The 27,566-nt window shown below is 34.1% G+C and overlaps 2 protein-coding genes across 4 annotated transcripts; one reads left to right on the top strand and one right to left on the bottom strand.

The window, feature by feature from the left end:
* The first annotated feature begins 4,352 nt into the window (after nt 1-4,352).
* On the top strand, nt 4,353-5,435 carry LOC133785988 (receptor-like protein 9DC3). Its single transcript, XM_062225198.1, has one exon. It carries the CDS (start codon nt 4,353-4,355, stop codon nt 5,433-5,435), a length of 1,083 nt encoding a protein of 360 aa, XP_062081182.1.
* Nucleotides 5,436-6,281: 846 nt separating this feature from the next.
* Nucleotides 6,282-12,619, bottom strand: LOC133783174 (receptor like protein 22-like). Of its 3 annotated transcripts, none has more exons than XM_062222718.1 (4): nt 12,227-12,619; nt 11,653-11,716; nt 11,394-11,502; nt 6,282-9,171 (listed from the first exon to the last, which is right to left on the bottom strand). In XM_062222718.1, the coding sequence occupies exon 4, from the start codon at nt 9,021-9,023 to the stop codon at nt 6,552-6,554; it is 2,472 nt and encodes an 823-aa protein (XP_062078702.1). In that variant the 5' UTR covers nt 9,024-9,171; nt 11,394-11,502; nt 11,653-11,716; nt 12,227-12,619; the 3' UTR covers nt 6,282-6,551. The 3 variants fall into 3 exon arrangements, with proteins under 3 accessions (XP_062078702.1, XP_062078703.1, XP_062078704.1); XM_062222719.1 differs by having other exon boundaries at nt 12,096-12,230; XM_062222720.1 differs by lacking the exon at nt 11,653-11,716.
* Between the last annotated feature and the right edge of the window lie 14,947 nt (nt 12,620-27,566).

Here is a 27,566-nt window from a genome sequence, read left to right as displayed (position 1 = left end):
AAGATTCCTTTTCTGTCTATTTTTTGTATTATTATTGTGATAGGTCATGTTTAGAAAGTGAAATAGCATTAGATTGCTGAATTATAGGAATTTTTTGTGAGTTATTATTTAATAAATTAAATAGTATGAGATTGTTTTAAAGAGAAATTTGATCTCAATCTTATGCAAATAACTAATAATGAGTTTGACTCAGCGTAGAGAGAAAACAGAGCGGTAATCAAAATGTTTTAATTTTGCATATAATATCTCTATTATTTTTCCTGTCAACTATCTAACAAAATATAGCATCGTGGAACATTTTACATTATAAAATATCATCCTTGCAAAGTTAAAAACACATATAAACCTCAAGAGATTCACCAGGACTTGGTAAGGATTCACTAATCAAAGAGTAATCTCTAGATCTAGAGATGAGTAAGTTTACATTTTACAAGACTTGTAATCTTTTGTTCTCTACGGCCGATTTATGTAAGAAATTAATTGCACTTATTAGAACCATGTTAATATAACATAAATGATAAAACAATAAGACTGAAACAAAAAAATTGTACTTGTTTTCATAGTTCAGTCCATAGGATTGACAGAGTAATATAAGTCTATGAATCAACAATCTTTGTTTAGTAGTGCTTTTGCATTTTTATTTTCATGCTCAAATTAGCGCCATAGGCAACAAGTTGCTACTTCTGCATTGCCACTAAGATATGATTTAGAAGTATATGTGTTGATCTTCGTCACAAGAAACAAATCATGTTGAATCCCATACAAAACTCTTGTGATGATCTTTCTTGGTGAAACCGTGAAGACGATTAATCTAAGAAACGCCAAGAGATTTATTATGTTACTTTAAACTTCAGTGGGATTCTTTGTTATTTTCTTATGAACAGCACAAAATACATTTTATTTTCTTCCTAATTTAGTCCTTAATAATTAGCTAAGTGGTGTAGAGTTGGGTTTATGTGGATTTGACGTATATGTTTTAGATATATTGTCAATCTTAATATATACGCATTAAGAATATAAATTACCAATCTTGTAAATTTCTGTTACCAGATTTGTATCAAAATAATAAGTTACATATAGACTTTTTGTAACCCTTAAACTCTTTGATTTTGTAACTCCTAAACTCTTTGATTTGATATATTTAATAAAAAAATTATATTATTTTAAATAACATAATATAATAAATACATGCCACATTATTTAAAATATTTAAATAAATAATTTTCAGCTAGAACACCGCATAAATAGTTTTCTTTAAGGAAATTTGCGGCGAAAATTAATAATGAATCTGAAAGATTACACTTAAATCATTAAGTAGTTTGTTTTGTAGCAAAAAAGTAGTATGAAATGTAGCACTTAAGTCATAGAGTATTTTTTTGTTGTAAAAGTTACAATTTAAATCAATTTTACTAAATTTTAATTATTTAATAAAAATGCATATTTCTAACATTAAAAATTATTTGAAATATGTTTTGAAATTCTGTTTTTAGTAATTACCAAATTAATTAAACCAAGTGAATTAATTAAAGTGCGGAATGATAATTAACTGTTTACACAGAATACAGTTCTGTCGGGACAGAAACCAAACTTGTCATGACAGAAACTGAAAACAATAAAAAGACAGTACAAAAAAATAAAGTTACAAGGTTCGAAAACTCTTTCGGATAACCTACTCCTTGGGGCCACGCCCAGAGAATAAAACCAATTAATAAAGAATCACAAGTACAAAAACATTGACTTAAACAAAACAAAACTCCCTCTTGAGATTTTCCGCAACTTGTTGTACTTCTCTTCACTAATCTGATCTTGATTGAAACGCTCAACCACTTGAACTCTCTTCAATGGTCAGTGAGTGCTTGCATCCTCCCGACGCAAGGCTTGTAAAAAATCTTCTCCCGAAGACTACAAACGGTGTGTTCAAATTACAATGTGTATTCACTCATGAACATGGTATAAACTCACCACTAAAAACTAAACACACATAATTCTACAAGATCACGTGAATACTTATGATCTTGAATACAAAGAGGAACTCTCACAAATATTACAATAAAGCTCACGAACAATGCACCAAAGAGTTCACTTTTCTCACTGCCTTTAGAGCCCTATTTATAGAGTTTTTTTTCGTGCTCACAAAGGCTGAGAAAGAATTCTTCTTATAAAGACAAGAATCATAGAAGTTATTCTTGATTGTCCAAGAGTTGCCTTATTTAGAAGATGCTGATCCGGCAGATGCGTTATCGGTGGGGACAGCTCAGACCTGTGTCGGATCAAAATAATCTCAAAAAGGAAATAACAATTAATGACATTAAGCTTCAGTTTCCTGATTGCAATCCTTGAGCTGCACGAAAATATATAAGCAAATAATCCAAAAAAAACTTTGGGTAAGTACCGAATATTTGCAATATACTTTGTTTATTTTATAAACAAAATGAGACAATATAGGCTAAATAAGGAAGCACATTATTGTCCAAAATTCACAAAAAAGGAAAGTTGATTTCCGAAAGTTGTAATAAGGAAAACCAAACAATTCCGAAAATTATAATAAAGGAAAACAAATATTTCCGAAAATTATAATAAAGGGAAACAACTAAATCAACCAATTTATCTTTTAAGAAAAAAGATATTTCTATAAAAATGCCAATTATAGGATTTACATATTTTAAATATAAAAAATAATTTAAAATTTATAACATGAAGTTTCAAATAATTTTTATATATACAAGTACTGTAAGCACACATAATTATAGTATAATTTTGATCAACCCATTCATTTGTAACACATGCATGTATAGCTTTGATCCAAGAATGTTTGAATTATTATAACTTATAAAGTTCAGTACTTCGTGGAAACACTATACATATAAAGAACCGTGAAAACAACTTTATATTTATAAAGTTTGATGATTATCCAGACCATTCACAAATAATTATCCTGCTTTCGGTCTTGTAAAGAGACAATTAATAACCAAAAATATATCAGCTGGAAAATAAAATTTTATTATTAATTTTTATTTAGAAAAAGAAAGGTGTGGATCGTAGTAAACTTAATTGATAAAAAAAGGTGACAGTGGAAACAAAAAGATATGATAGTATGAATGTAGTAGTTATTGAAATAAAATAATATTATAAATAATTTATAAATAGTAATGATATGTATTCAAACATTACATACAAGTGATAATAATTTTTAAAATAACAAATTTTAATTTTAATAAAAGTAACTGATTAAATTAAATTGACATGTTACTATGCAAGCAATCGGTAAGGACATATTTTGTATTCACATATTTTGTATTCACATATCATTACTCCTTTAAAAAAGTACATTCCATGCCAATAGTTTGAATTTTCAACCCAAAATTAGTTGTTAGCAAAGACAAAGACAAGATCATGACCAAGAAAAAATTAAAAGATTTCCATCCAAACTTTAATCGTATTACACTTTTATTATTATTATTGATGGACGACTTGCTTTTTTACATGGAAGACTTGGAGATTTCTTTTCAATCTATTTTTATATATATTTTGTAAAGTAACAGTTTTGTATCTTTCGGGGATTATATTGGTTTTAATTTAGTACCTAGACACATATTTCAGCTCAATTTTTTATCTATTTATTTATTCTTTAAAAAAATTTACAGAAAAAACTATTTACTTTTTAAAATTTGGTTGAGTTTTGTCTTGCCGAGTATGGAAAGACAACTATAGTTGGAGAACATTTCAATTTCTCTCTTCAAAGTTTCAACTCATACATTACTTTTAATATTATATATATCGCATTTGTCTTGATATATTCTTCGTTGAAACTTCTTTGATTGCAAATTGAAAGCATAAAGGTCCCACCACCTGGACTCCTAATTTGGACAGAAAATAACATTAACTGGATCTTCTCATCATCATTATAAAATGAGATGCCATTATACACTTTCATCAAACAATATATAGATTTTTCAGTTTTGTATAATAAAAGAGAGAGAGAGAGATATGAGGATGTTGTTATATTATTTGGTATTCTTCTTCTTCCTCATCCATTCTCAACTTTTCATTTCATCATCTTCGTCTTCTCCTGACCATCCTGATGAAAGCTCTGACCTTCTCCAACTCAAGACCTCATTCAATGGTTATGGGAGGTGGGAAAGAATTCTCTCTACAAATTGAATCTCTCTCACAATATTTTAACATACATAGAGCCTCTTCCATGGAATGGGTTATCATATCTTGATCTCAGCTCCAACTCGTTCTCAGGACCTCTTCCAGTTATTGCATCATCTTATCTGAAGTTCTTCTCAGTAGCCAAAAATCAATTTGTGGGAGAGATCCTAACTTCCTTTTGCAACACGCCATTCCTTATGGTGCTTGATTTATCTTCAAATAACTTGAGTGGTATCATTCCTCAATGCATTGTAAAACATAATAAATTTCTTTCGGTCTTGAATTTCGCTAGGAACAAATTATATGGTACTATCCCCAACACATTTTCAATAGGAAATACTTTGAGAAATCTCAATCTAAATGGAAATCATTTAAAAGGCTCATTGCCAAGATCACTAGAATATTGCAGAAATCTTGAAGTTCTAGATCTTGGAAATAACATCCTCAACGACTCATTTCCTCACTGGCTAGACTCTCTTCCAGCCTTACGGGTTTTAGTCTTGAGATCTAATAGGTTTAATGGTTCGATAAGAAAACCTAAAATCAAATATCCTTTTCCTGAGTTAAGGATTATAGATTTGTCCCACAATGAGTTTGATGGTGCTCTTCCAACAAAATACTTTGTCAGCTTCAAAGCTATGATTTTGAATACAGAGAATGTAGAACTAAAGTACATGGGAGAGCATTATTACCAAGACTCTATAACAGTGACCATGAAAGGATATGAGTTAGAGTTGGTGCATATCCTAACTATCCTTGTAACTCTTGATTTCTCATGCAATAATTTTAGTGGAGAGATTCCAATGTTCCTTGGAGGGCTGAACGCACTCAAGGGCCTCAACATTTCTCATAATATGCTCAGAGGTACCATACCATCATCATTGGGAAATTTGACTAACCTTGAGTGGTTAGACCTCTCTGCTAACAAGCTAAGTGGGAATATTCCTTTGCAGTTGACCGATTTAATATGGCTCGAAATCTTATACCTTTCAGAAAACAAACTCGTGGGACCAATACCCAATGGTAAGCAGTTCAATACTTTTAGCAATGATTCATTCAAAGGAAATTTAGATTTGTGTGGTTTTCCACTGTCCAAACCATGCAATGAGGAATATGAAGGATCAACCATGGAGCAAGAAAATGAATCAGAGAATGCAAATGGATTTACTTGGAAAGTTGTGCTATTGGGGTATGGATGTGGCTTTGTGTTTGGGATCTTCATAGGTTATATTATTTTTTTCTCAAATGGAAGAGCAGGTGTGTTTGTGAAGTGGTTGTAGTAGAGCAATGTGGTGTCATAATTGGCAAGGAGTGTCTCTTATTTATTTAGATTTAATTATATTTAGTCTCATGTTGTAATAAAGCTCATGTTGGTGTTGTAGTATTTTGTGTTTTTATTATTTTCCTCTTTTTTTTTCTTGTCGTGTTGGGTGGTGTAAATTTATAAAATAATGCCTTGGAGTAAATAAGAGTAATTAGTTTCCTTATTATTATTATTATGTGTTTTTGTACATGAGATTGACCATCATTTGCAATTTAAGTATGCAAATGTTCATTATTACATCATCACCACTCATCCTCAGCTTACCTTGCTGATCAATAATGACCACATCATTACCATTCATATTCTTTGAATGGATATAATGCCTGAAAATATTCTCACAAGATAATTTAAATACAATATTTTAGCAATAAAAATTAATTGTAATAAATATGGTAAAAATATTGTATTCACACTAAAATATATTTTCATACTAAAATCAGCTGAATCATGTGACAATTAATTAAGGATATGCTACTAATTTTTCTCAATTTACTTAAAATATTTTGTCTAAAATAAAATTTAGCCAATAAAAGTATTTACACATCTTATTTTTTTTCTTGAGAAATAGAAAATTATTATTATTGTAATGCTAGTTTCATTTCTAGCTAAAATGGTCTTTTGAAGCTGTCATGTTTTTCTCTGTTTTCTTCTTTTTATAACTTCAAAAGTATGATTTTACAACTGTAAGCATCATTTTTCACTCCATCTTCAATTAATTATTCAACACAGAAAAATCAAATTTAGAAAATAACTCATTTATGTGTATTCCCTATATAAATATTAGAACATGAAAAAAAGCTACTGTAACAAAACCTATCATTATTATAATTTGGTTCCCAAGTTTCATAAGTTTTTTCACCCGAGAATTATATAAACAGAATTAGTGTTCTCAAGAAAAAAGAAATGAGAAGTGACTAACAATGTTTATGTAATAAGTATAATTTTGAAATTCTCTCGATATCAAACTGTACAAAAGCTGAGTAAAATTAATTAAACAAAACTTACATAATAATAATAATAATAATGAACCACAATAAACTAAACTTTTTGTAAGTTAAACATGTGATTTATTTTAAACACACCTACAAGCTCTAATACACTTTAAACAAAACATTAAAAATTTGCAAACTAATGTCTTGTCCCGATTCCACCATTTTGACGAACATTCCGCTTTGATCTTTTCCTGAAAAGATGCCACTCTTCTGCTTTCATTTTTTTTGACAAGCCCATCAATTATATTATCTTTAAGGACCATGTATCCCACTGAAATTCCTATAACCATTCCGCTTCCATATCCCATCAACACAATCTTCCAATCAAATCCATTCACATGCTCCTCATCTCCTTGTTGAGACGTTGAAGGTGATGGTTGGTGTGCCATGTCCTCGTTGCATGATTTAGATATTGGAAAACCACACAAACCTGAATTTCCATTATATGAATCTTCATTGAATGTATCGAATTGTCGGCTACGAGGTATCGGTCCCTCCAATTGGTTCATAGAAAGATTTAAAAACCCGAGTTGATTTAGATTTGATGCCAATTGCCATGAAATCTTCCCAACGAGCTTGTTAGAGGAGACATCTAACCCTTCTAGATTGATCAAATTTCCTAATGATGGTGGGATATTACCTGTCAGCTTGTTATGTGACAAATTGAGACTTTTCAGTGACTTGAGCTTACCAATCGACTTTGGAATCTTTCCTGTGAAGTTATTTCTTGACAAATCAATTATTACAAACATGTTATGAATTTTTGCCAACTCGAAGATGAATCCTTTTATTGCCACTGTCATAGAATCTTGATAAGTATTGTAATCTACAGACACTTCCATGTAGTTAAAGTAGCTTGAACTAGCATCCTCCATTCCTAAAAGTTTCCCAAAAAATATTTCTGGCAAAAGCCCAACAAATTCATTTCCAGAGAGATCTAAATTTCTCAATTTTGGAAAGGGAAGTTTTAGCTTGGGATTTCTTATTGAACCTTGAAATCTGTTAGATCTCAAGATAAGAACTTGGAGCATCGGAAGAGATTCTAACCATTGGGGAAATGATCCATCTATTTTGTTGTTTCCAATATCTAAGAATTCCAAATTTTTACAATTGAGCAAAGATTTTGGCAATGTCCCTCCCAATTGATTTTCATTAAGATTCAAAACACTTAAAGGGTTTCCTTTTGCAAAAGATGGAGGAATGGTACCATGAAACTTATTCATATGCAAATCTAGAACCGCGAGTCTTAAATTTCCAAGACATGGAGGAATTCTCCCACTCAAATTGTTATTTGACAAATCAAGGAGTTCAAGCCTACTGAGATTGCAAATCAATGGTGATATTCCCCCAACCAATTTATTGTTTGAAATAGAAAAGGATGACACTCTAGGAGGTGGAATTGGAAATTGACCTTGAAGTTGGTTGGAGCGAATGTCAATGCACTCTAGAGTCCTCCAAGGAATTCGGTCTATTTGAGTCAAAAGGTTGTGAGAAATATTTAAGAAATATAATGAATCCATACCCATATTCAATAGCCATTTGGGAACACTTCCTTCAATTTCATTGTTGGAGAGGTCCAATTCTTCTAAATTTTCTAAGCTTCTTAAGGAAGATGGGAACTCCCTCATACCACATGAAGACAAATATAATTGAGAAAGAGAATTGGGAAATGTATCATTATTATTGTTGGATACCAACAACAAACTATTATCAGAAAGATAAAGAGTTTGAAGCTTTTTTAACTTTGAAAACTGGTCTAATTGCACGACACCACTCAAGTTGCTTGAAAAAAGTTCTAAAGAAGAAAGATTGACCTGCTGAAAAATTGATCTTGGAAAAAAGCCTTGTAAGTTATTAAAAGATAACGAAAGAAATACCAAAGAGTTATGTTGAAATTCTTGAAGGCTACCGCTAAATTTGTTGAAACTTAGATCTATATATTGTAAAGATGGAAGGGAATATATCCAAGAAGGTATCGTCCCATTGAGCTCATTTCGATATAACTTCAAAGATTTTAAATTCAATGGAAGAGAACCCACTACTTGATGTTTGGAACTGACACACAAAGGTGAATTTTTTGTGGAGTTACTACAAATTTCTGGAAGTTGGCCTATAAGATTATTCCATGAAAGATCTAAATAGATTAGTTGTAGATTTAAAATAGATGGCCATGGGATATAGCTACCAAAATTATTATTTGAAAGATCTAAGGAAGTGATTTGTGTGCAATTATCAAACAGTGAGGGAGAAAGTTTTAAGTAATTGTAAGCGCTTAGAGACAAAGTATGTAAATACTTCAACTTTCTACAAATGTGAGGTAGATCTATCACGACTCCAACTCCAGAAAGATTCAATACTTTTATTGGGCTGCTCCAATTGTATTGTGGAAAAGAACCATTGAGATATGGGTTGTAACTCAAATCAAGTTGTTGAAGGTTTGGCAAACTGTGAACATTTTCTGGAAGTTTCCCCTGCAAATGACTCTCACTAAGATCAAGAGATGTCAAAGAAGTTGACAGATTCATAAAGGAATCAGGTGAAACAGAAGACATATTGACATCACTGAGAAACAATTCTCTGAGATGTGTTAGGTTTGCTACAATTCTTTTCCAGCTAGACGTCTTCAACTTCAAATAATAATTCCCACTCAGGTCAATGTAGCCAAGTTGGACAAGTATGACAATTCAAGAGGGACTTGGCCTGTGAAATCAGAGTAAGAAAGGTCAAGATGAATCATATTTGAAAACCTACCAAATTGAGATGATCGGAGATGAACAAGAGAGAAAAGTGTGTTGTTGGAGTGAAGAATTCCTTGAAGCCCACTGCATTTAAGGTCAAGACGGATGACATGACCCGTGACCTCATTACATGTGACTCCACTCCAGGTGCAGCAATCCCTACTCATATCCCATGAAATTGTATTATTGGGATTAACTCCGAAATATTTCTTACATGCTAATGTATGATTGAAGAAGGTAAAAGAGTTTCTAAAGTGGAGCAAAGCGAATCTTTCGTAGTGATGGCACAATGGAGGTGGAGGAAGAGCAGGAAAGGGAGAAGATATGGATGATAAGGAGTTGGAAAGAGAAGTAACAAAGAAGAAGAAGAAGAAGAGAATGCCAGGGTTGAACCATGAAAAAAAATCCATTGTATTCAGCCAAATATGGAAGAGAAGCAGAGATTAAAATATTAATGTTGGATGAGTAGTGTGTGTCACATGCTATTGGATCATCTATATTTATAGCCAGCCAACCCTCTTACAAAATACTTGCAATTGGCGGACGGAACTTTTCTATGGAGGAATTGAATTATTGATAGCTTATTTTACAATTGGTGGACTATGGACGAAATTTCTTTCATTATGGTCCCATCTTTTTGTTAGGTAGACGACAATGACGTTTGTAAGAGAAGAAAGTGTTCTTCTCAAGGTTTCAAGGGTGGTTTCGAAGGGATTTTGGACTACTCTTTGCTGTGCTAATCTACAAGAAAGGCTTGTATTCATATGTTCAAGAGTTGGTGAAATTGTAATTATTTCAAAATTCCTAAAAGTACCGATTATTTTATGCAAATCATAACAGGAACACAATTTGATAGCTTCAATAGTTTGTGAGAAAGTTTTAACAGACCGTACATTTTAGGAAACACAATTTAATAGTGTCATAAATTTATGAGACAGAAATATTGTTTATTCCAAGTAAATATTCTATTGATAGGGTACCTCATAGCAATAGTATTCTTAAAGAAAAACAAATTAAGGTTCCAAAATGAAGTTCTCTACAGCTTGTTAATTAACTTTATTTCCCCTTAATTTATAGGCCACACTAATGCTCTCTCAAATCTCAAAGTCTAGTTGGAGAGAAAATAGACATAGAGTGCTTCTATGATTCAGTAAATCTATTGATCACGTATCAAGTACGTGTACTTAGTTAGAATCTCTCTATTAGATTAGTCATTAATTATATTTATCCTACTTTTCTTATATTTTATAGATTTTTGTCATTTTTACTTAAATCCCATAGAGTTCCTTGCAGACACTCTGGTTGAGAGAGAGTAAGAATATGTTATATTTTATTTGATGTATATAGAGATTTACATAGTTTTCTTCTAATAAATATAATGTCATGAATTTCAGCTATGTAGAGTGCTCTTCTTCGGTTATCCAAAGTTTGGTACTGTTTAGGAAACTATATCCAACATACCAAAGAGATGAAATAGACAAATGCATTACAAAGGGAGAGCTCTACATTATCAATACACAAAACCCTGATGGCTCATGGTAATAATAAATATTTCATGAATTTTTATTATTAGTTTGAATATATTGAAAACACACAAATATTATAATAAATGGCTATAAACTAATCGTAAAAGGTTACGTGTATGTTTTACGTGCTTTAGAGTGTAGTTATTTGGCATCTTACATGAAGTGTCACCCTATTATTAGTTAATATATATGATACAGTACCTTAATTCAGGGATTACTTGTGTAATTGTGTGTCCTAAATATATACAACAATCAATATATATATATATATAAATATATTCTATGATCCCTCTTATATGATGTAACAATTAATTATGTTGGTTAGCCAATTGTAGATGTGACTGGTGGGTCATTTCTTGTACTATATATAACCAAGATTAAATGGTTATAGGGTGTGCCTATAATTAAAGGTCTTGGGTTGATAGGGTGAAGCTTTGGGTGTGCCTAGTAGTAATCTTAGATGGTTCAAATTTATCTGAATAGAACACATGCCTATATATATGTATAATATATTTATATATATATATGTATATATATTAATATATATATGAGAGAACACTTTTCAAAAGGAGATCTTTCCTAATAATCAAAACACATTCACAAATAAAAGTCATAATAAGAGCAGCCACAACAATGATGGCTGCAAAAAGAATAATACCATCCTTAGTAACTCGAGTCCTTCTAAATCTTGATTGGTCAACTGTCGTTAATTATATGGAACCATAAGTAATTGGTTTCATAGCTCCACTGGCCTCATTTGAATGGAACTGTCAAAAGGGAAAACAAATAGAAGATAACTAACATGTAAGAGAAACAAAATAGATAAGCAGAAAATAAATTAACCCAAAAAATAGACAGTGAATTGGAAGGAGCTTTCAGTTCCCCAAATTTTGAGACTAGACTGGAAGGTCACTCACATATATAGGGTGGAAATCAACTATACCCCTCTCATGTGGATGAACATGACATTTAGAACCTGGTCTGCAACAGGGAATAATAAGGTAATGAGAATGAATCTTTTGTTAGTTTTGATGTAATCTAGTATAGAGTATATTCCTTACTAGTTTTGACTGATTATATATACCCCAATTGTGTAAGGAAACACACATAACTGAATAAGTGAAAGAAAAAAAACCAAAACCCCCTTTGTTTTCTTTCTTTTTATTAAGCATGAATTAGAAGTAATTAATTTAGAGACCTAATAGATATTGGATATAACAAGTACTGCAACAGTTTTATTCTTACTTTATATTTATTTGAACCGGGAAACATCTAATTCTACAAAAATTGAGTACTCAGAACTATAGCAATTGGTACTCAAGATAGATTTGAGCAGACTTTGTAGTAGCAAATCACAGACCTAATTATTTGAGCTATTCCCATTGAGTACACTCAGCTCTTCAAATGTTTACATATGGAAAGAGTCCTAAATCATAAACCCACCATAAAATCAGTTAGAAAAGGCAACATTAGAGACAAACAAGAACTCACCTTAAGAAGAAGACTACGAGCAGCAAACGGAGAGCTGATTCCGTCTCCTTCGGTCACTTAAAAGCCCGATCCTTGGCTGGGCTTTGTTCGTCTTGATACACTGAGTTCACCCATGCTACCCTTCGCCTGAGACGATGTTAGAGGAGGCCAGAAATTGGCCTTGAAGCCACGGCAGTGACGTACGAGCCTGGAGGCTTCTGCTCGCGGCGGAGAGCGGCAACGAAGGGCTCGCGAGGCTGGAGTTTCGGCGGTGTCCGGTACTCCTGATCCGGTGTCTACACGGCGGTGACCATCGGAGGGCAGCCGTTCGGGTCTAGCAGAGAGCATGCGAGAGAGAGAAGGGAAAGTGTGGATCGGGTAGGGTGGGAGAGAGAAATGGATTTGGCACTTGTATTTTTTTTATTTTTTCTTGGGTTAATTACATCTTCTACCGTAATCTAAAAAAAAATTCTTTTTATACGGTAATGTTAACAAATTACAAAAATACGGTATTTACTACCTATCACTCCGTGTGTATATATATATATATATATTAACCCTTTGTTTTACTTTTTTATTTCAATTTTTAATAAGAATTAGGCATATCAAATAATATAATAATAAAAGTAATAATAATTATACTTACTACCTTCAATAAAATAAAATAAAATAAAGTAATTTATTTTATTTAAAATAAATATATTTATTAATATTTATACAATTACTCAAAAAATAAATAAATATTTATACAAATTACAAATATACTGTTAATTAAAATTAACATTAATAACTATATGTTACAATATATAGTTAAAGATAATCACAATATTATTATTCTTTATAAAAATATTATATATTTTTTAAATCATAGCTAGTCAAGTCTCAACACTCCATGTTAAACCAAAATCATAATCTAATCCAAGTTTCAAGTTTTGTTACAAAAATATATTTAAAGTTAAAAAATTAATTTTGTAAATCTTTGTAATAATCATGTTAAATTAATTTATAAATTTTTATGTAAATGTGAGTTACAAAAATAAACTTTTTAGTTGTGAAATTAGTTTTGTAAATTGTTGTTACAAAAATGTAAAACTTGTTTAAAGAAAAATGTTGTATTTCACCACTATATTCAATAAAGTGTTTTATAAATAATGAATATCTTAAATTTATATTTTTAAGTTGTATAGCATAAATATGATGTTTCATGTAATTTTTTGGTACAATATTGTAATAATATGAAAAAGTATAATAATTTTATGTATATTTTCTTTATGATTTCTTAACTATAAAATATTTTCGTAAATATTAGTTACAAAAATATATTTCTTAGTTGTAAAACTAGATTTGTAAATTATTGTTACAAAAATAAAAAATTTAGTTACAAATTTGTTTGTAAGTTTTATCTACAAAAAAAAAAAAAAAATCTACAATTCTATAAGTGATTTTGAAAATATTATTTACAAACACGTAACAGATATTTACAAGTTCGTAACATATATTTACTAGTTTGTAAACGTTGATCACAAGAAATTGTATTTTACAGCTTTTATTTATGATTTTGCCACTCCGTATTTACAATTTTGCCATTCCGTGTTTTTATCCAAAAATTCCGTATTTTTGTAAGGTACCGTATTTTTCAGATTTTTTTTAACTTTTAGTGCATTTTTGTAAATTTCCCTTTTTTCTTTTATAAATAAAAATCTTTTTAGATAAAAAAATAATGTGACTATAAAACTTCCAATTTTATACTTCAAACACCATAAAAAATAATTTTAAAAATTACAACTATACAAATTCTCTTAAAACTTGTAATAATTGTTATTTGTAACTTAAACTGACTAGGTAAAAAATGCACTTTAGTTAAGTTTATTTTAAAAATATATTAATTTATTTTTATTAATATTTTTTTAATTTTCATATAAAATTTAAATAAATAGATAATGTCATATATTATAAAAATTATAACTAATAAATTTATGTATTAAAATTATTTTACAATATTTTTCCAATCAATAAAACAACTCATTTCTAACTAATACTAATTTTATAAATATGTTAAACAATAATATAGTTAAATTAAATTAAAGTATTATTACTCTTAATATCATAATTAATTTAAATTTTGATATAAAAATTATTATAAATACAAAAGTTAATAATATGAAAAAATTAGAAACAAAAAAATCTAATTTTAAAAGTTTTTAATAAATACATAATTTTTATAAATATATTTTTATAATTTAGTTTATTTTTAAAATTATACTATTCATTAATTATAATTTTAGATTTTTTATTTGAATTTTAAAAACATTTTATGACTGTCGGCATTGGACTATTATTAACTGTCGGCGTTGGGGTCAATAGCGACATCTTTTAACTGTCGGCATTAGTCTCGAATTAACTGTCGGTGTTGGGGTCAATAGCGACACATTTTAACTGTCGACATTAGTCTCAAATTAACTGTCAGCGTTGGGGTCAATAGCGACAGTTAAAACCAACGGTAACAGTTATTAGCAATCGGCGTTGGTCTTTATGCCTACAGTTTTTAACTGTCGGCGTAGAGTCCCGCTAAGCAATTACAATAGTCAACAGAGTTGACTGTCATGGTTGGGTGTCGGGAAAGCCTAATTTTGTAGTAGTGCAGTATCATTAAAAAGAAGACTGTTAAATCTTTGAAAAAAAATCTTAGTATTATTTCGAACTTATAATAATTTAATATATAAAATCCAAAATTAAATGAAACTAAAACCTAAATAACAAACTAAATGTACATTTTTTGTCCAAAAAAAAATCTAAATATATATTCAAATTCAAATCACACTATATATATCTTTTTTCTTTATTTAAAAATAAAAAAAGAAAAATTATAAGAAAATGAAACGGTTGGAGTCGCGCAACTCAAAACCCAGGATGGAGGAATCGTTTCTTTTTAATTTATAACAAAAATAAATAGGTTACTAATATAGGTCTACTGAATTAGTTAAGATATAATTTTTATTTAATTTGTTTATTTCATTCATATTTGATTTTTTAATAACTAGAGTGAATTTTAATTTGATATTTGATTTTTTATTTAATTCATATTTGTTAGATATTTGAGTTTTTGTTTAAATCTAGAGTGAATTTTAAAGATTTTATTAGATTTTAAATGACTTTTATTTAATTTTTTAAGATTTTAATTAATATTTGAATTATTTTTATAAGAATTAATAAAAAATATATTTTTTCTAATTTTAATTTATTTTTTTAATAAAAAATTGCACAATTTGGTAGTAATCAAAATTCAGGGGCAAAAATGTTAATTTTCTACATACAGGATTGACATGGCAATGTCGGGAGAGTGTTAATTATTCTAAATATAAATATATGAAAATATGTGGTTCTTCTTATTTATTTGTTGTTTTTCTCATATAATTTTAATTTTAATAATATTGAATTTGTCAAAAATAGAGAATAATTAACATTAGTTTAGAAGTTGGTCATTACTCCTCTACTTTGGTCAAAGTTAATATGTATGACAACTATTACTTATAATTTTCAACATTGCTACAACAACTGCTAAATTCCCTTCAATTATCATATTTATTTTGCATGAAAACTTATATGTACATTCATATCTCCTTTGTATTATCGGTTGAATATTGATCTCGACGTTTGTATATTAAAATGATTTTTTAATACTTTTGCAAGAATTGATTAGTTTGAAAAATGGTTCTACATTGCTTAAATATGGAGGAAAATAGGTTTTGATTATTTAAGAAAATTGATTATCTTTATAGTTTTGATTGTAATTAAACTTTTTTTTCTAGAATGCCTTTCTTTGTGATGCCAAAAGTCTTTCTCTCTGTGATTCCTAATTATTTGCTTGTATCCCTTGTTAGGTAAACAAATCTAGAAAACCATGAGACCGCCACCACCACAGCCACCTCCACCTCCACCGTCGTGACCACCACCTCCTCCACCTCCGCGACCACATATGTGTCTACCTCCGCGACCAACCCATTCAAGACACCATCAATCAGGTCCACCAAAGCAAATGAGTTCACACCCACCTTTGAAACGAAGTGGTAGCTTTGGAAAGATTTGAAATATTTGAGACATCAACAAAAGGTATGTTAAGATTTTGCTCTTGCCTATTTTCTAATAACTAGTTATATTGTGTTTGATATAATGCCCCTTAGAAGAGAATTAAATGTACTGTGATAAGTTGTTTTAATAGCGGAGATTAGTATTTTTGTTGCACTGCATTTGCTTCCTAGGCATATCATCATATATAAATGCTCTTTTTGATGCTGATTGTTTCTCTACATAATTATTTAAAACTTATAAATTTTCTTCATATGATTTTGGTTGTTTTCAGTTTTGCAAAAATATGATGGAAGCAAAATTCCTCTATTTCTCATATACTTGGTCAAATTTTGCATCTCTACCTTGGCTGATTTTTCTTTATCTAGGCACCTATGATTGCAAAATTAGATTATGTGATTTGATTAGTGTGAATGTTGTGTACAATGTTGCTTGCTAGCTTGTTTTCAAAATAATATTGGAAGTTATATGTTAAAATGTTTTGTTGTAAATGTTCTCTGTGTAGATGGAAAATATTGAAGAGACATACTAATAAATTCTTAAATGGACTGATGATATGGATGATTTTTTGGTCCATTCATTAACTGACCAAATGCACAAAGCCAAATAAAATAGGAGGAGCTTTTACAAAGATGACTTTAGCAACTGTTTCTCATCTGGTTAGCAAACAGTTTCAGCAATTTTGCATTCTAATCATGTCAATAATAGAATGAAGACTTTGAAGATGAATTTATCTCGTTGTAGCCAAAGAATTACTGAACACCATTGGATTTAGTTTAAACTATTCTACACAGATGATTGAAGCAGTTGTCAATGTTTGGGAAACTTATATTAAGGTAAAATTATTAAATATTATTTTATTGATAAATTTCATATAATAATATAATGTGTTCTTATATTTATTTTTCTTGGTCAAAATAGGCACATCCAAAAGAGTCTCAATTTTGGTACAAACCCATTATGAATTATGAAAACTTGACAAAATAATTAATATAAATAAATAATATTAAATCAATTTTCAAATTATAATGAGTTAATTTGAATAAGGATTTAGTTAATTAATTGATTAAGAGATAAATAAATAAAAAGATTTTGAATTTATGCCTATTTGGGATTTGGCCTATTTGAGATTTAAATTCAAAACAAAGAGATTGAGCCCAAGTCCATTTGTGAGAGCCCAAAACTTTGATTTTTTGTTGAGGAAATTACATTTTATATGGATTTTTATTAGAGTGTACAAAAATATGGCTTTTTAAAAAAAAAAAAAGCAAATCTATGACTTTTTTTAATAATTTTCACTTTTATGGGTTTATTTTCTCATATTTTTTTATAAAAGTTGGTTTATGTCATAGTTTCACTCTTAATCAAGTTTTATTAATTTGGAAGGGTATGTTTGTAGTTTGATTATTACTTTTTTTTAGCTTATTTGTTTTTTATATTATTTTTGTATAACTAATTTTATGTTAAATTTTTCTTTGGTTGTTTTGAAAAAAAAATTGTAATATCAATTGTGTTCAAATTTATTTTTATTTATTATAAACATTTTTTTCTTTTTTTTTAGATTGTACGTTTTTTTTTAAAAATCCTGGGTAAGGTAACCAGTTACTTGATTGATCTTTGACTGTTATGTAAAAAAAATCATAGAGCTAGTTAAATAACATGTACCAGGAGGGGTAACAAGTTATTCTAAGAGGATTAACTTTTTTCCATAAGAGGGGTAACCAGTTACCATAAGAGGGGTAACGTGTTACTATATTAAATATGAAAAGAAACATTAAATTTGAAGGGAAAAAAGGAAGAACACTTCATTAAAAATGAAGAAGAAGTAATTATGATTTTAGTAACATGGGTAACCAGTTACCATAAAAAACCTAGAAATATACACACACATCAGAACATGAAGGTAACAAATTACCCCCATAAATATACACACAAAGAACGTGAAGGTAACCAGTTAACCTCAGAAATATACACATAAAGAACGGGAAGGTAACCAGTTACCACAGATCTAAAGATAGAAAAAAAAAAATCAGATCCACCTTTTTTTTTTCTCTCCCATCTTCTTCATATAATTTTTTTTCTAGATTTGAATGTTCCCATCAGGGTAACTGGTTACTCATTCACGTTTTCATATTTTTATTAGTTTTCTTTCCAAATTTTGGTGTTCCTATAATGGTTACAGTAAATAGAAAATGCTGAAAAAATTGATTTGAATTTTTTTACATAGTGGAAAAAACTATAAAAAAAAATTACAATAATAAAAGATAATACATAAAAAAAATAGTAAAATAATTATGTAATGTTAAAATGTGTGAAAAAAAGGAGAAAAAAAGCCAAAAATGGAATGCGAAAATAATAAGTACAAAAATGAAGAAAAAAAAGGAAAAAAACTTAAGAAAGAAAACTAAAATGTTGACGCCGTTTTTTGTCAACTTAAAATGTAGAGCACGTAAACAATAAAAACTATGGCAAAGATTAATAGAATAGTAGAACAATGGGGATTTTTTACGTGGTTCAGCAGTTAACTCTGCCTAGTCCACGAGTCTATTTTATTAGGACTTTGGAGTTTTCTGGAAATCCTTCAGATGAATTCTCCAGAAATTCTCTTAAGATCACAAAATTTCGTCCCTTTCAAGTGTTCATGACATCTCTATTTATAGAGAGTTTTCAGAGTTCGTTCCCACATATTTCGGGAAGATACTCTTCTTTATTGATGGGAATAATGACATTTAATTCTGTAACTCCTATATTCAAGGAAACGTCACTTGAAGACCAGGAGACACATAACAGACTAGTTAATATCCATTTAATGTAGGGAAGTTACAACAATAAATATCTTTTGAATGCACGGACTGCGTCTCATCAGATGACCCACTAAGTCGTTCGAGATCAGCAATCAGCATCATGTCAGTCCAGGCCTCTAGGTGAATTACGAGCTGTATAACTTTCCCCGAGATCAGCTTAGAGCGGGTAAATACCACCGAGGCCACTTCATTTCAGGCTCACACCCATGCCAAGCTCGGGCTACTTGATCCGAAGACACCCGACAATGGATATACCCCGCATGTAACGCCCTGGTTACCCTAGAACAGTTACGGTGGACTGGAAATTTGACTCGCTACCCAAGTCCTTTGGTCAAAAACGTGCTCTAAGTGTAATTAACAGGTTAAGGTATAAAACCAATAAAAAGGAAATGGAGATTTTCATTACAAACTGCTCTGCAGAGCTAAACAAAACATTTACAAGTTGTTCTCAGTACAAAATGGTCATTACTGTTTTAAAGTTACAATCTCGCCGACCTAAGCGGCAAAAATAGGGTAAACCCCCTAGTTCCTCTGAGAACTCCTTGGCCGTGGTGGTCAAGCGGTCGCATATGTACACATCACCACCTAAGCTCTCCACTCAAGGCTAGGTGAGCTTCTCTTTTTCTTTACCTGCACCACATAGCACCCATGAGCCAAAGCCCAGCAAGAAAACATAACACTTTTCATAAACATTATCAAATGATTATCATTATAATCACACTGAGCATAAAGCTTTCAAACAAATGAATGAACATCACATGAGGTCCTGGTAAACCATACTGAGTGACTGACAAGCAAGTCACTAATTCAAGTGGGAGAGTAGCTGCTAGGTAAGCCACTAGCCTCCAAGCGCTTATTTCATTCATCGACCCTCGGGGTCGGTCTGGCATTAATGCTCTTTGAGTCATTCAATGCTGATAGTCGATTAGATCTAATCTTGTTGGCTCGCGTTAGCACGCGAAGGCCATCTTGACTAATGAGTCAGCGCAATGTGACCAGTGCCCAATACCACTGCCGAACCTGACTAATAAGTCACAGTTTCACAGTTGATACTAGCACCTTTGCCAAATCTGACTAATGAGTTAGTACCATGCACAAGTGAGCAACATATGCTAAGCATTCTATATTCAATCCATGTCCATATTTACACAACCAACATGCCTCACGAATATCCATGCATGTCACACTTGGGGTGCAGTTTCCTTACCTCTGGTTCAAGCTAGAATGAATAAAAGAACAACCCTGAGAACGATCAACCTTTTGGTCCTTTAGCGGTTACCTGGTCATAACCAATTATGGGATTCCATCAATAAAATGAATAATAAAATATTCCCAAACCAAAACCTAACCTCCGGGACCTCAAACACTACTCAACCGGGTAGTAGGTTCAACCCCGAGGCCTTAGGCTTGAATCCCCATGCTAGAAACTCCATTTTGGGCTAAAATGCCCTAAGGGCCGCGTCCCTCCCCAGCTGCGCCACGGCGCGCCTCCAAACAGAGGCGGCCTAACCCTGACAGGCACCTTGGGCCGCGGCTCACCTATGCCATGTCGCGGCTCAATATGCAAAATAGCCCAGAAATCAGCACGCACCAGCAAACCTCCCCTGCGATTTTCCTCTGAAACCAGCCCCTCAAACCAATCCAAAACACCAACCTAACACCCAATTTAACCCCTAAACCTCACCTATAACTCACCCTCATCAAAACCAAAGTAAAACACCCACCTAACTCCCTTTGATTCCAACTATCCACTAGACAATTACAAGCTGAAAACTCAAAACTAAAACAGGGTATAACCAGAAAGCTAATGGATAAAACTTACCTCAAACCTGGAATTAAATCCTCTCCAATAGCTGAACCAAGTCTAAAACCTCAGCCCCTTGATCTCCTGGCTTGATTCCACCCTTTGAGCTCAAAACTCCAAAGAAGGAAAGAGAGAAATGGATGTACGGGAAGGAGAAAGTTCTTACTCTGTTTTTGTTCTGTTCTTTCTACAGCCATCCAAAGCCAACTTAAAGGTCATACAAATCCACCCAAATGACCAAAATATCCTTAAGTCACTTAAAGCCTATAAAACCATTTCAAGGGTAAAATTGGTACTTTCCACCTACACCGTTAATCATAATTAACGCTTCCCAATTCCCGCTAATCTCAACATTCTCAAACACCAATAATTTACATCCCATTACCCCTTTAATGCCTGGTAACACTCTAATCATTAAAACACCCCGAGACTCACCCCGAGCCCCGAGCTCAAGCCTGTTATGACCAAACCGATAATTAACATACCATGATCGTCTCATGCCGAACGACTCGAACAAAACCACATCATAATGTGGTCTCAAAATATATCACCAGCATGCATCCAAATAAACAATTTACCCTCAACGGGCCAAATTACCATCACACCCCTGTGATTAAAAATATGGACTCACATGCATGCATTTCACATCATATCATAATATAATCAACATATACATGCATTTTATCAATTAATAACATAATTAAGCAATTATGGCCCTCCCGACCTACTATTCACGCCGTTAAACACAACGGAGAATTCGGGGCATTACACCACAGTTATGTCTTTTGAGCTTAGAAAGGAATTCAAGGCTACCTATCTTCGAGGTTGCCACCTATTTTCAAGGGTTTGCATCTAGATCACGAACATGAACTTTAGCTATCACGAGCTCACACCTGACGAATCCAGCTTTCGAGGTCACAACCTCAGGTCTCGAAATCTGGGTGTAACATTTTGCCCCCTCAAAAGTATTAGTTCAAATCCCATGAGAAGGAAACTTTTGAACTACTTTCTTCAGGAACCGTTCCATCGCACACTTGAGTCTGGACACGCGTGAGCTGGGTGTTGCTTACTCAAGGTACTTGAGTGCCTTGAGACTCTGCCCATGATCGTTCGCCTGCCAACTTTATGGTCCCATCATGTCACTTGTCCCTGGCCATCGGATATGATATGGAATATGGCCAATGGCTCAGATTAATTCAACTTTTTACAATCTCTGAGGGTCTATAAATATGTCACCCTTTGTCTTCTTCATTTTTTCTTCATACTCAACATCTCAGAGAAAAAAACTTCGCCTGGTTCTTGCATGTTCTCCAAGCCGAGAAGAAAAAGCACGGTTGGACTTTTTGATTCAGTGAAATCGTATCTGCAACCGCTCGTTCAATCATCCATTTCTCTGTTTCCACCGATTATATTGTGTAAGTTTTCGGTCTATGGTTTCTTTGCGTTACGTATATACATTTTTTTTCCTTTATGCATGCTTATACTTCTGTTACACCATGGGCATTAGGATTTATTCTCGTCCCATTTATCAATTCACTAGTTTAATCGCACTAGGATTAGATTCAAACCCAGCTTCTGCGAAAAGGGGTCCAAAAGTGGTTCCTTTTTTGGGTTTTCAAATTTTAGAAACCGTATCTTGCACACGAAGATATCGGGTACAAAATTAGGGTTTGCCTTTAAGGAGTGCAAGATTCCAAAAAATATCACCTTTTTAATACCAGCCACCTTTCTTTCCTAATATTTCGGGATTTCCCATGAAAAATCCACCTTCCTATCCTTTGGTGGAACACACGCTCTGGGACTGGTCTCGTCTCCTTTGAGTCGAGCTTGCCTTGTAGCCTCGATCATTTGAGCTTAGGTACTATTTATCTCTATACTGTTTGCTTGCTTGGCCCTCACCCTTTTACTTTCTTGTTAGATGCCGCAGAATTCGGGAAAGTGGTGGGGGTCAAAGCTAGCAATCCCCTATTCTCCAGTAACTCCGAGCCCGGAATCTCCTTTCACTCGGAATCAACGTTTACTTCGGGAACACGAACTGAGGCGTGAGCAAGAGGACACTCAAGATCACTTCCGACGTCAGATAGACGAGGTCGAATAAGGAAAAAGAAAAAGACTAAGGGTTGCCCTTCATCCAGATCTGGATACCGAGCCTAGACCGATTCCACTCGACCCTTCACTTAAAGTGACAGTCGCCTTCAAGCCAGGTGATCTTCAGTTTTCACTGATGGGGGAACCCTCTACCTCACAGCCGAGCATTATTGGAGCTCGATTACGTCACTAGGCCAGATAATTGATATCCTGGCCCTACACGGTACGGGATTATCAAGCTCGCTAAGGTGTCGAGCCCCGGCCTCCCATGAGCGAAGCTGCCGTGCTCCAGGAGATGGAAATCCTGTTAGCAAGCTGAGATACGCAGCTTAGAGCCAGGAGCACATGAAGGCAGGGGCGGTACTGCTATTGAAGTCTTCTTTCAAGGACTTCACAGACTTTGTTGGGTTGGCCCCCTTCCAGCTCAACACCAATTCTTACAAGGTTCTGTCTGCCCTAAGGTCGTTGTTCCACGAGCTAAAGTGGGAAGGACTATCGCCAAAGGAGATCTTGTATCTCTTTTGTTTGAAAAGCAATCCCTCCCGAGCTCGGGGAAGGGACGGTTTCTACTATCTTTCGAGCTACCCGAAGGAGAAGAAGATGTTTGAAGATCTTCCCAATCATCCTCCTAACTTCAAGAAGGCCTTCTGGATAGATGGCCTAGCCCCGTCTCGATTCTATTCATTCAGACGGATTCGTAAGTATTTCAACCTCCTTCTTTGTGCTCGAACTTTGTTTTAGGCTCGTGCTTAGCTAAAATGTGCTTAACTTTCCAACCAACTACCATCGCCCTACTCCCACTGATGAGATGAAAGAGCACAGAGAGACTCTGCTCCAACTTCCTTACGACAGGAGATCCCTTTCCTATCTCCTGCATGAAGACAAGCTCCGAGCTTGTGGGCTCTTAGGAGAGGATCAGTCTACATCGGACTGGTCCAATAAAAAATACGACCGGTGGGAGCCCGTGCCTCTGCCAACGGACAACCTCCCCCCAAGGAGAGAGGTGAGGCCTCTGCCTCCAGCTCGTCAAAGTAGTCCACAATCGGAGAACGAGGCCAACGATGAGGCCTTAAGCTCGGGCTCGGATGAGCAAGGCACAGTCATCCTAAGCTCAAATATGTGGTCCCCCTCCCTACTAAAGCATAAACCCGATAGGTTAGTATTGTGTGAGGACGATAGGAACCATTTTTATGTATGGTCTTGGGTAGATGAACGGGTTCATAGGTTCGATAGCTGGCTCGGGAAGTATGACACCATGTATAGCCTGAACGAGGTATGGAATGGAATAGCCATCCAATATGGGACCAACGACTATAAGGACCTTTCGAGGTTGACGTCCACCTATAGGGAAGGTACTCCCCCCGCCTCTTCTGAAGATGGGGGAATTTCATGGTCGCCGAGCTCAAGCTCGGGGGAGAGTTCTAGTTAGGTTTCTCTCCACTTGTCTTTTTATCCCATGTATGTGTTGCATTATGCTGAGTTACTTTATTTTTCGATAACTCATATTGTGGTGTAACTGTGCAAGTGAGATGGACTCTGATCTTGACAACATCCTTGAGAGTGGCGGAGCCAAGAGGAGTAAGCGTCCAAGGGGGTCGTGAAAGACTGAACGGCCTGCCAAGGTCCTTAAGAGGACCGAGAAAACACCACCTCCCCCAGCTCTGGTTGTTCCGAGCTCAGCTCTAAGTCCATCTGCCCAAGTCAGGACTTCCTCGTCGACCCTACCCCCGACTCCTTCTGCATCCTAAGTCAATTCCCCTGTTGGCCTGCCTCCGAAGAAACCCTCATCCTCGAAGACACCACTGCTCTCGATCTCTACTCATGTTGACGAGTATGTAATCGAAAATGCTGCTGGATCCCACTGGGCAACACTAGGCTCGGACATCTTGTCTCGGGTGGGCCAAAGCTTTGGGAGCTTTGACGATCCTCACTGGTAGTTTCTGAACAATGCCAAAGACTGCAACACTCTTTACGAGAAGAGTGTTGAGCTCCACGCTGCGGTAATCTTTCTTCTCCCACCAGTTAGTTGCATTACACTTAGTCCATATACTAATTTTGTGTTTTTTGTATGTCAGGCTCTTGTTGTCGATGCTCAGCTTAATTATAGGCTGAACAACGAAGTCCACTCGAGCATGACTCTTGCTCAGGAGGTGAAGGATCTTCAGCTCAAACTGAGTGATGAGCTCAAGGCAACAAAGGCAAAGGTAGAGGCAGGAGCCGAAGAGCTTAAGGTCAAGATATCCGAGCTTGAGAAGTAGAATGCCAGGCTCGTAGAGCTTGAGAAGGAGAATGCTCGGCTCGAGGGGGTCAATGCCAAGCTTGAAGAAGATAAGGCTGTCACTTTTGAGATCATTGAGAGTGAGAAGGCTTGTCTTCTTGAAGAGTTTAAGGAGAAAAAGGATCGGGCGGTCGACCTGTCCATGTACAGAATATGGGCCAACAATGTCGACCTCGATACCAGCTTCTTAGGCCATCTTGAGGCGAAACTCGTAGCCAAATGGCAGGCTCGGCTTGAGGAGGAGGAGGCTGCTCGTGATGGCGCAGAGGGAGCCGGGGAGGACGCTGATGCTGAGAAGGCCAAGGAGGATGCTGAGAAGGCCAAGGAGATTGCTCCTTCTCTTTAGATGATACCTCGGGGCTGCGTCCCTTTATTTTTTGTAATTATTCTTTTAATTTATGCCCATGGGGTTGATACAATTTTTCTTTTTGACTTCATTTTAATATATATGCTTTACATTTCTCGGGTTGAAATATTTTGCACATTTTATATTTAAGTGCCATATATGCATGTTTAATCACACAAACATAGTTTGGATTTAAGCTCGAGGTTCAATGCATTCATGCACAGTTTGCTCGAATTATCCACTTCCGATCTCGTTATTTGTCAAGGTCGGATATTACTTTTATACCATGCACCCAAAAGTACTTGTATGGTGTGTAATGAAAATGGTTTAGTTATATCTTACTTTTTAGTTACTTTTTCTCGTCCTCGGTTAGCTCTCCGAGGTTATGAGGTCGAAACTATTGTTTTGTAAGATACTCCAGCCTCGATCTCGGCTTATACAAAGTGGGTTATGCTCCAACTTACTGCCGATTAGTTTTAGCTGGTTTGTTCCAAACCTATTAAGGTCGTGTTAGGTTTGTAATCCATACACTTACATTTTAATCAAGTTTGCATATTTGGTTACATCCAAACATTTTTATCTTTTTGCCAGTTTGGTTATATCCAAACTTATCTTATTTCACGCACTTGGTTATTTCTAAATACTTGTGTACTTTTGACAGTTTGGTTATATCCAGACTTTTCTTAGCTCGCGTATTTGGTTACGTCCAAACACTTATATGTATTTCGTATATGTTTTTTTATTTTGTTCAAGCTGGTGGTATATGTGCCACTGATGCCCCCTTAATATCCTATGAGTGAGAACATAGGTTATTAAATTAAGAGAGATTGCAAAAAATACAACATATTAAACGAAATCAACCTTTATTTGAAAAAAATCCAAAAATAGAAAAACAGTACAGATAAACAAGCATGGTTACAGGCAACATCCTTCCTATACTATTGATAGTACGGTCGTAGGTATTCGCCATTCCATGCTCGCGGTACTAGACTTCCATCCAATCTTACCAACTTGTAAACACCGGGTCGGATGACTGACTCTATTTGGTAGGGTCCTTCCCAATTTGGCCTGAGCACGCCAGCTGCTGGATCCCGCGTTGCCAAGAATACACGCCATAGCACTAAATCTCCCATACCGAATTTTCGATCCCGAACTCTTTTGTTGAAGTACCGGGTAGCTCGCTGTTGGTATGCAGCATTTTTTAATTAAGCTTCATTCCTTCTTTCTTCGATCAGGTCAAGAGCTTCTTCGAGCTGAGAGTGGTTCGAGGCTTTATCATAAGTGAGGGCTCGAATTTTGGGAATTTCGACCTCAATTGGCAACATAGCCTCGCAACCGTACGCCAGAGAGAACGGGGTATGTCCTGTCGATGTACGAGTCGTAGTCCTATATCCCCATAGGACTTGGGGCAATTCTTCGAGCCATCCTCCTTTAGCTTCTTCCAACTTTTTCTTCAGCGAACTTTTTAGAGTCTTGTTTACAGCTTCGACCTGGCCATTCGCCTGGGGATGGGCCACTGATGAGAAACTCTTTATTATTCCATTTTTTTCGCAAAAGTTGGTAAATAGATCGCTGTCGAACTGGGTTCCGTTATCGAACACAATCTTCATCGGCATCCCATATTGACATATGATATTTTTCACCACAAAGTCAAGGACTATTTTGGAGGTTATTGTCGCCAAAGGTTCAGCTTCTGTCCATTTTGTGAAGTAATCTACGGCGACTACCGCGTACTTTACTCCGCCCTTGCCAGTCGAAAGAGAGCCTATGAGGTCGATTCCCCATACCGCAAATGGCCATGGGGAGGTCATCATAGTTAGCTCGGATGGTGGAGCTAGAGGAATTGTGGCGAATCGTTGGCACTTATCACACTTTTTTACGTAATCAAACGAGTCTAATTTGATGGTAGGCCAGAAGTAACCTTGGCATATGATTTTCTTGGACAGGCTATGCCC

The sequence above is a fragment of the Humulus lupulus genome, chromosome 6 (assembly GCF_963169125.1).
Source record: "Humulus lupulus chromosome 6, drHumLupu1.1, whole genome shotgun sequence".
NCBI classification, from domain to species: domain Eukaryota; kingdom Viridiplantae; phylum Streptophyta; class Magnoliopsida; order Rosales; family Cannabaceae; genus Humulus; species Humulus lupulus.
Note: the sequence above shows the minus strand (reverse complement) of the source record. Positions and strands in the feature narration are given on the sequence as shown.

Excerpts from the sequence above, each read along its gene's own strand:
- LOC133785988 (XM_062225198.1), top strand. The coding sequence starts at position 4,353 with ATGGTGCTTGATTTATCTTCAAATAACTTGAGTGGTATCATTCCTCAA.
- LOC133783174 (XM_062222718.1), bottom strand. The coding sequence starts at position 9,023 with ATGTCTTCTGTTTCACCTGATTCCTTTATGAATCTGTCAACTTCTTTG.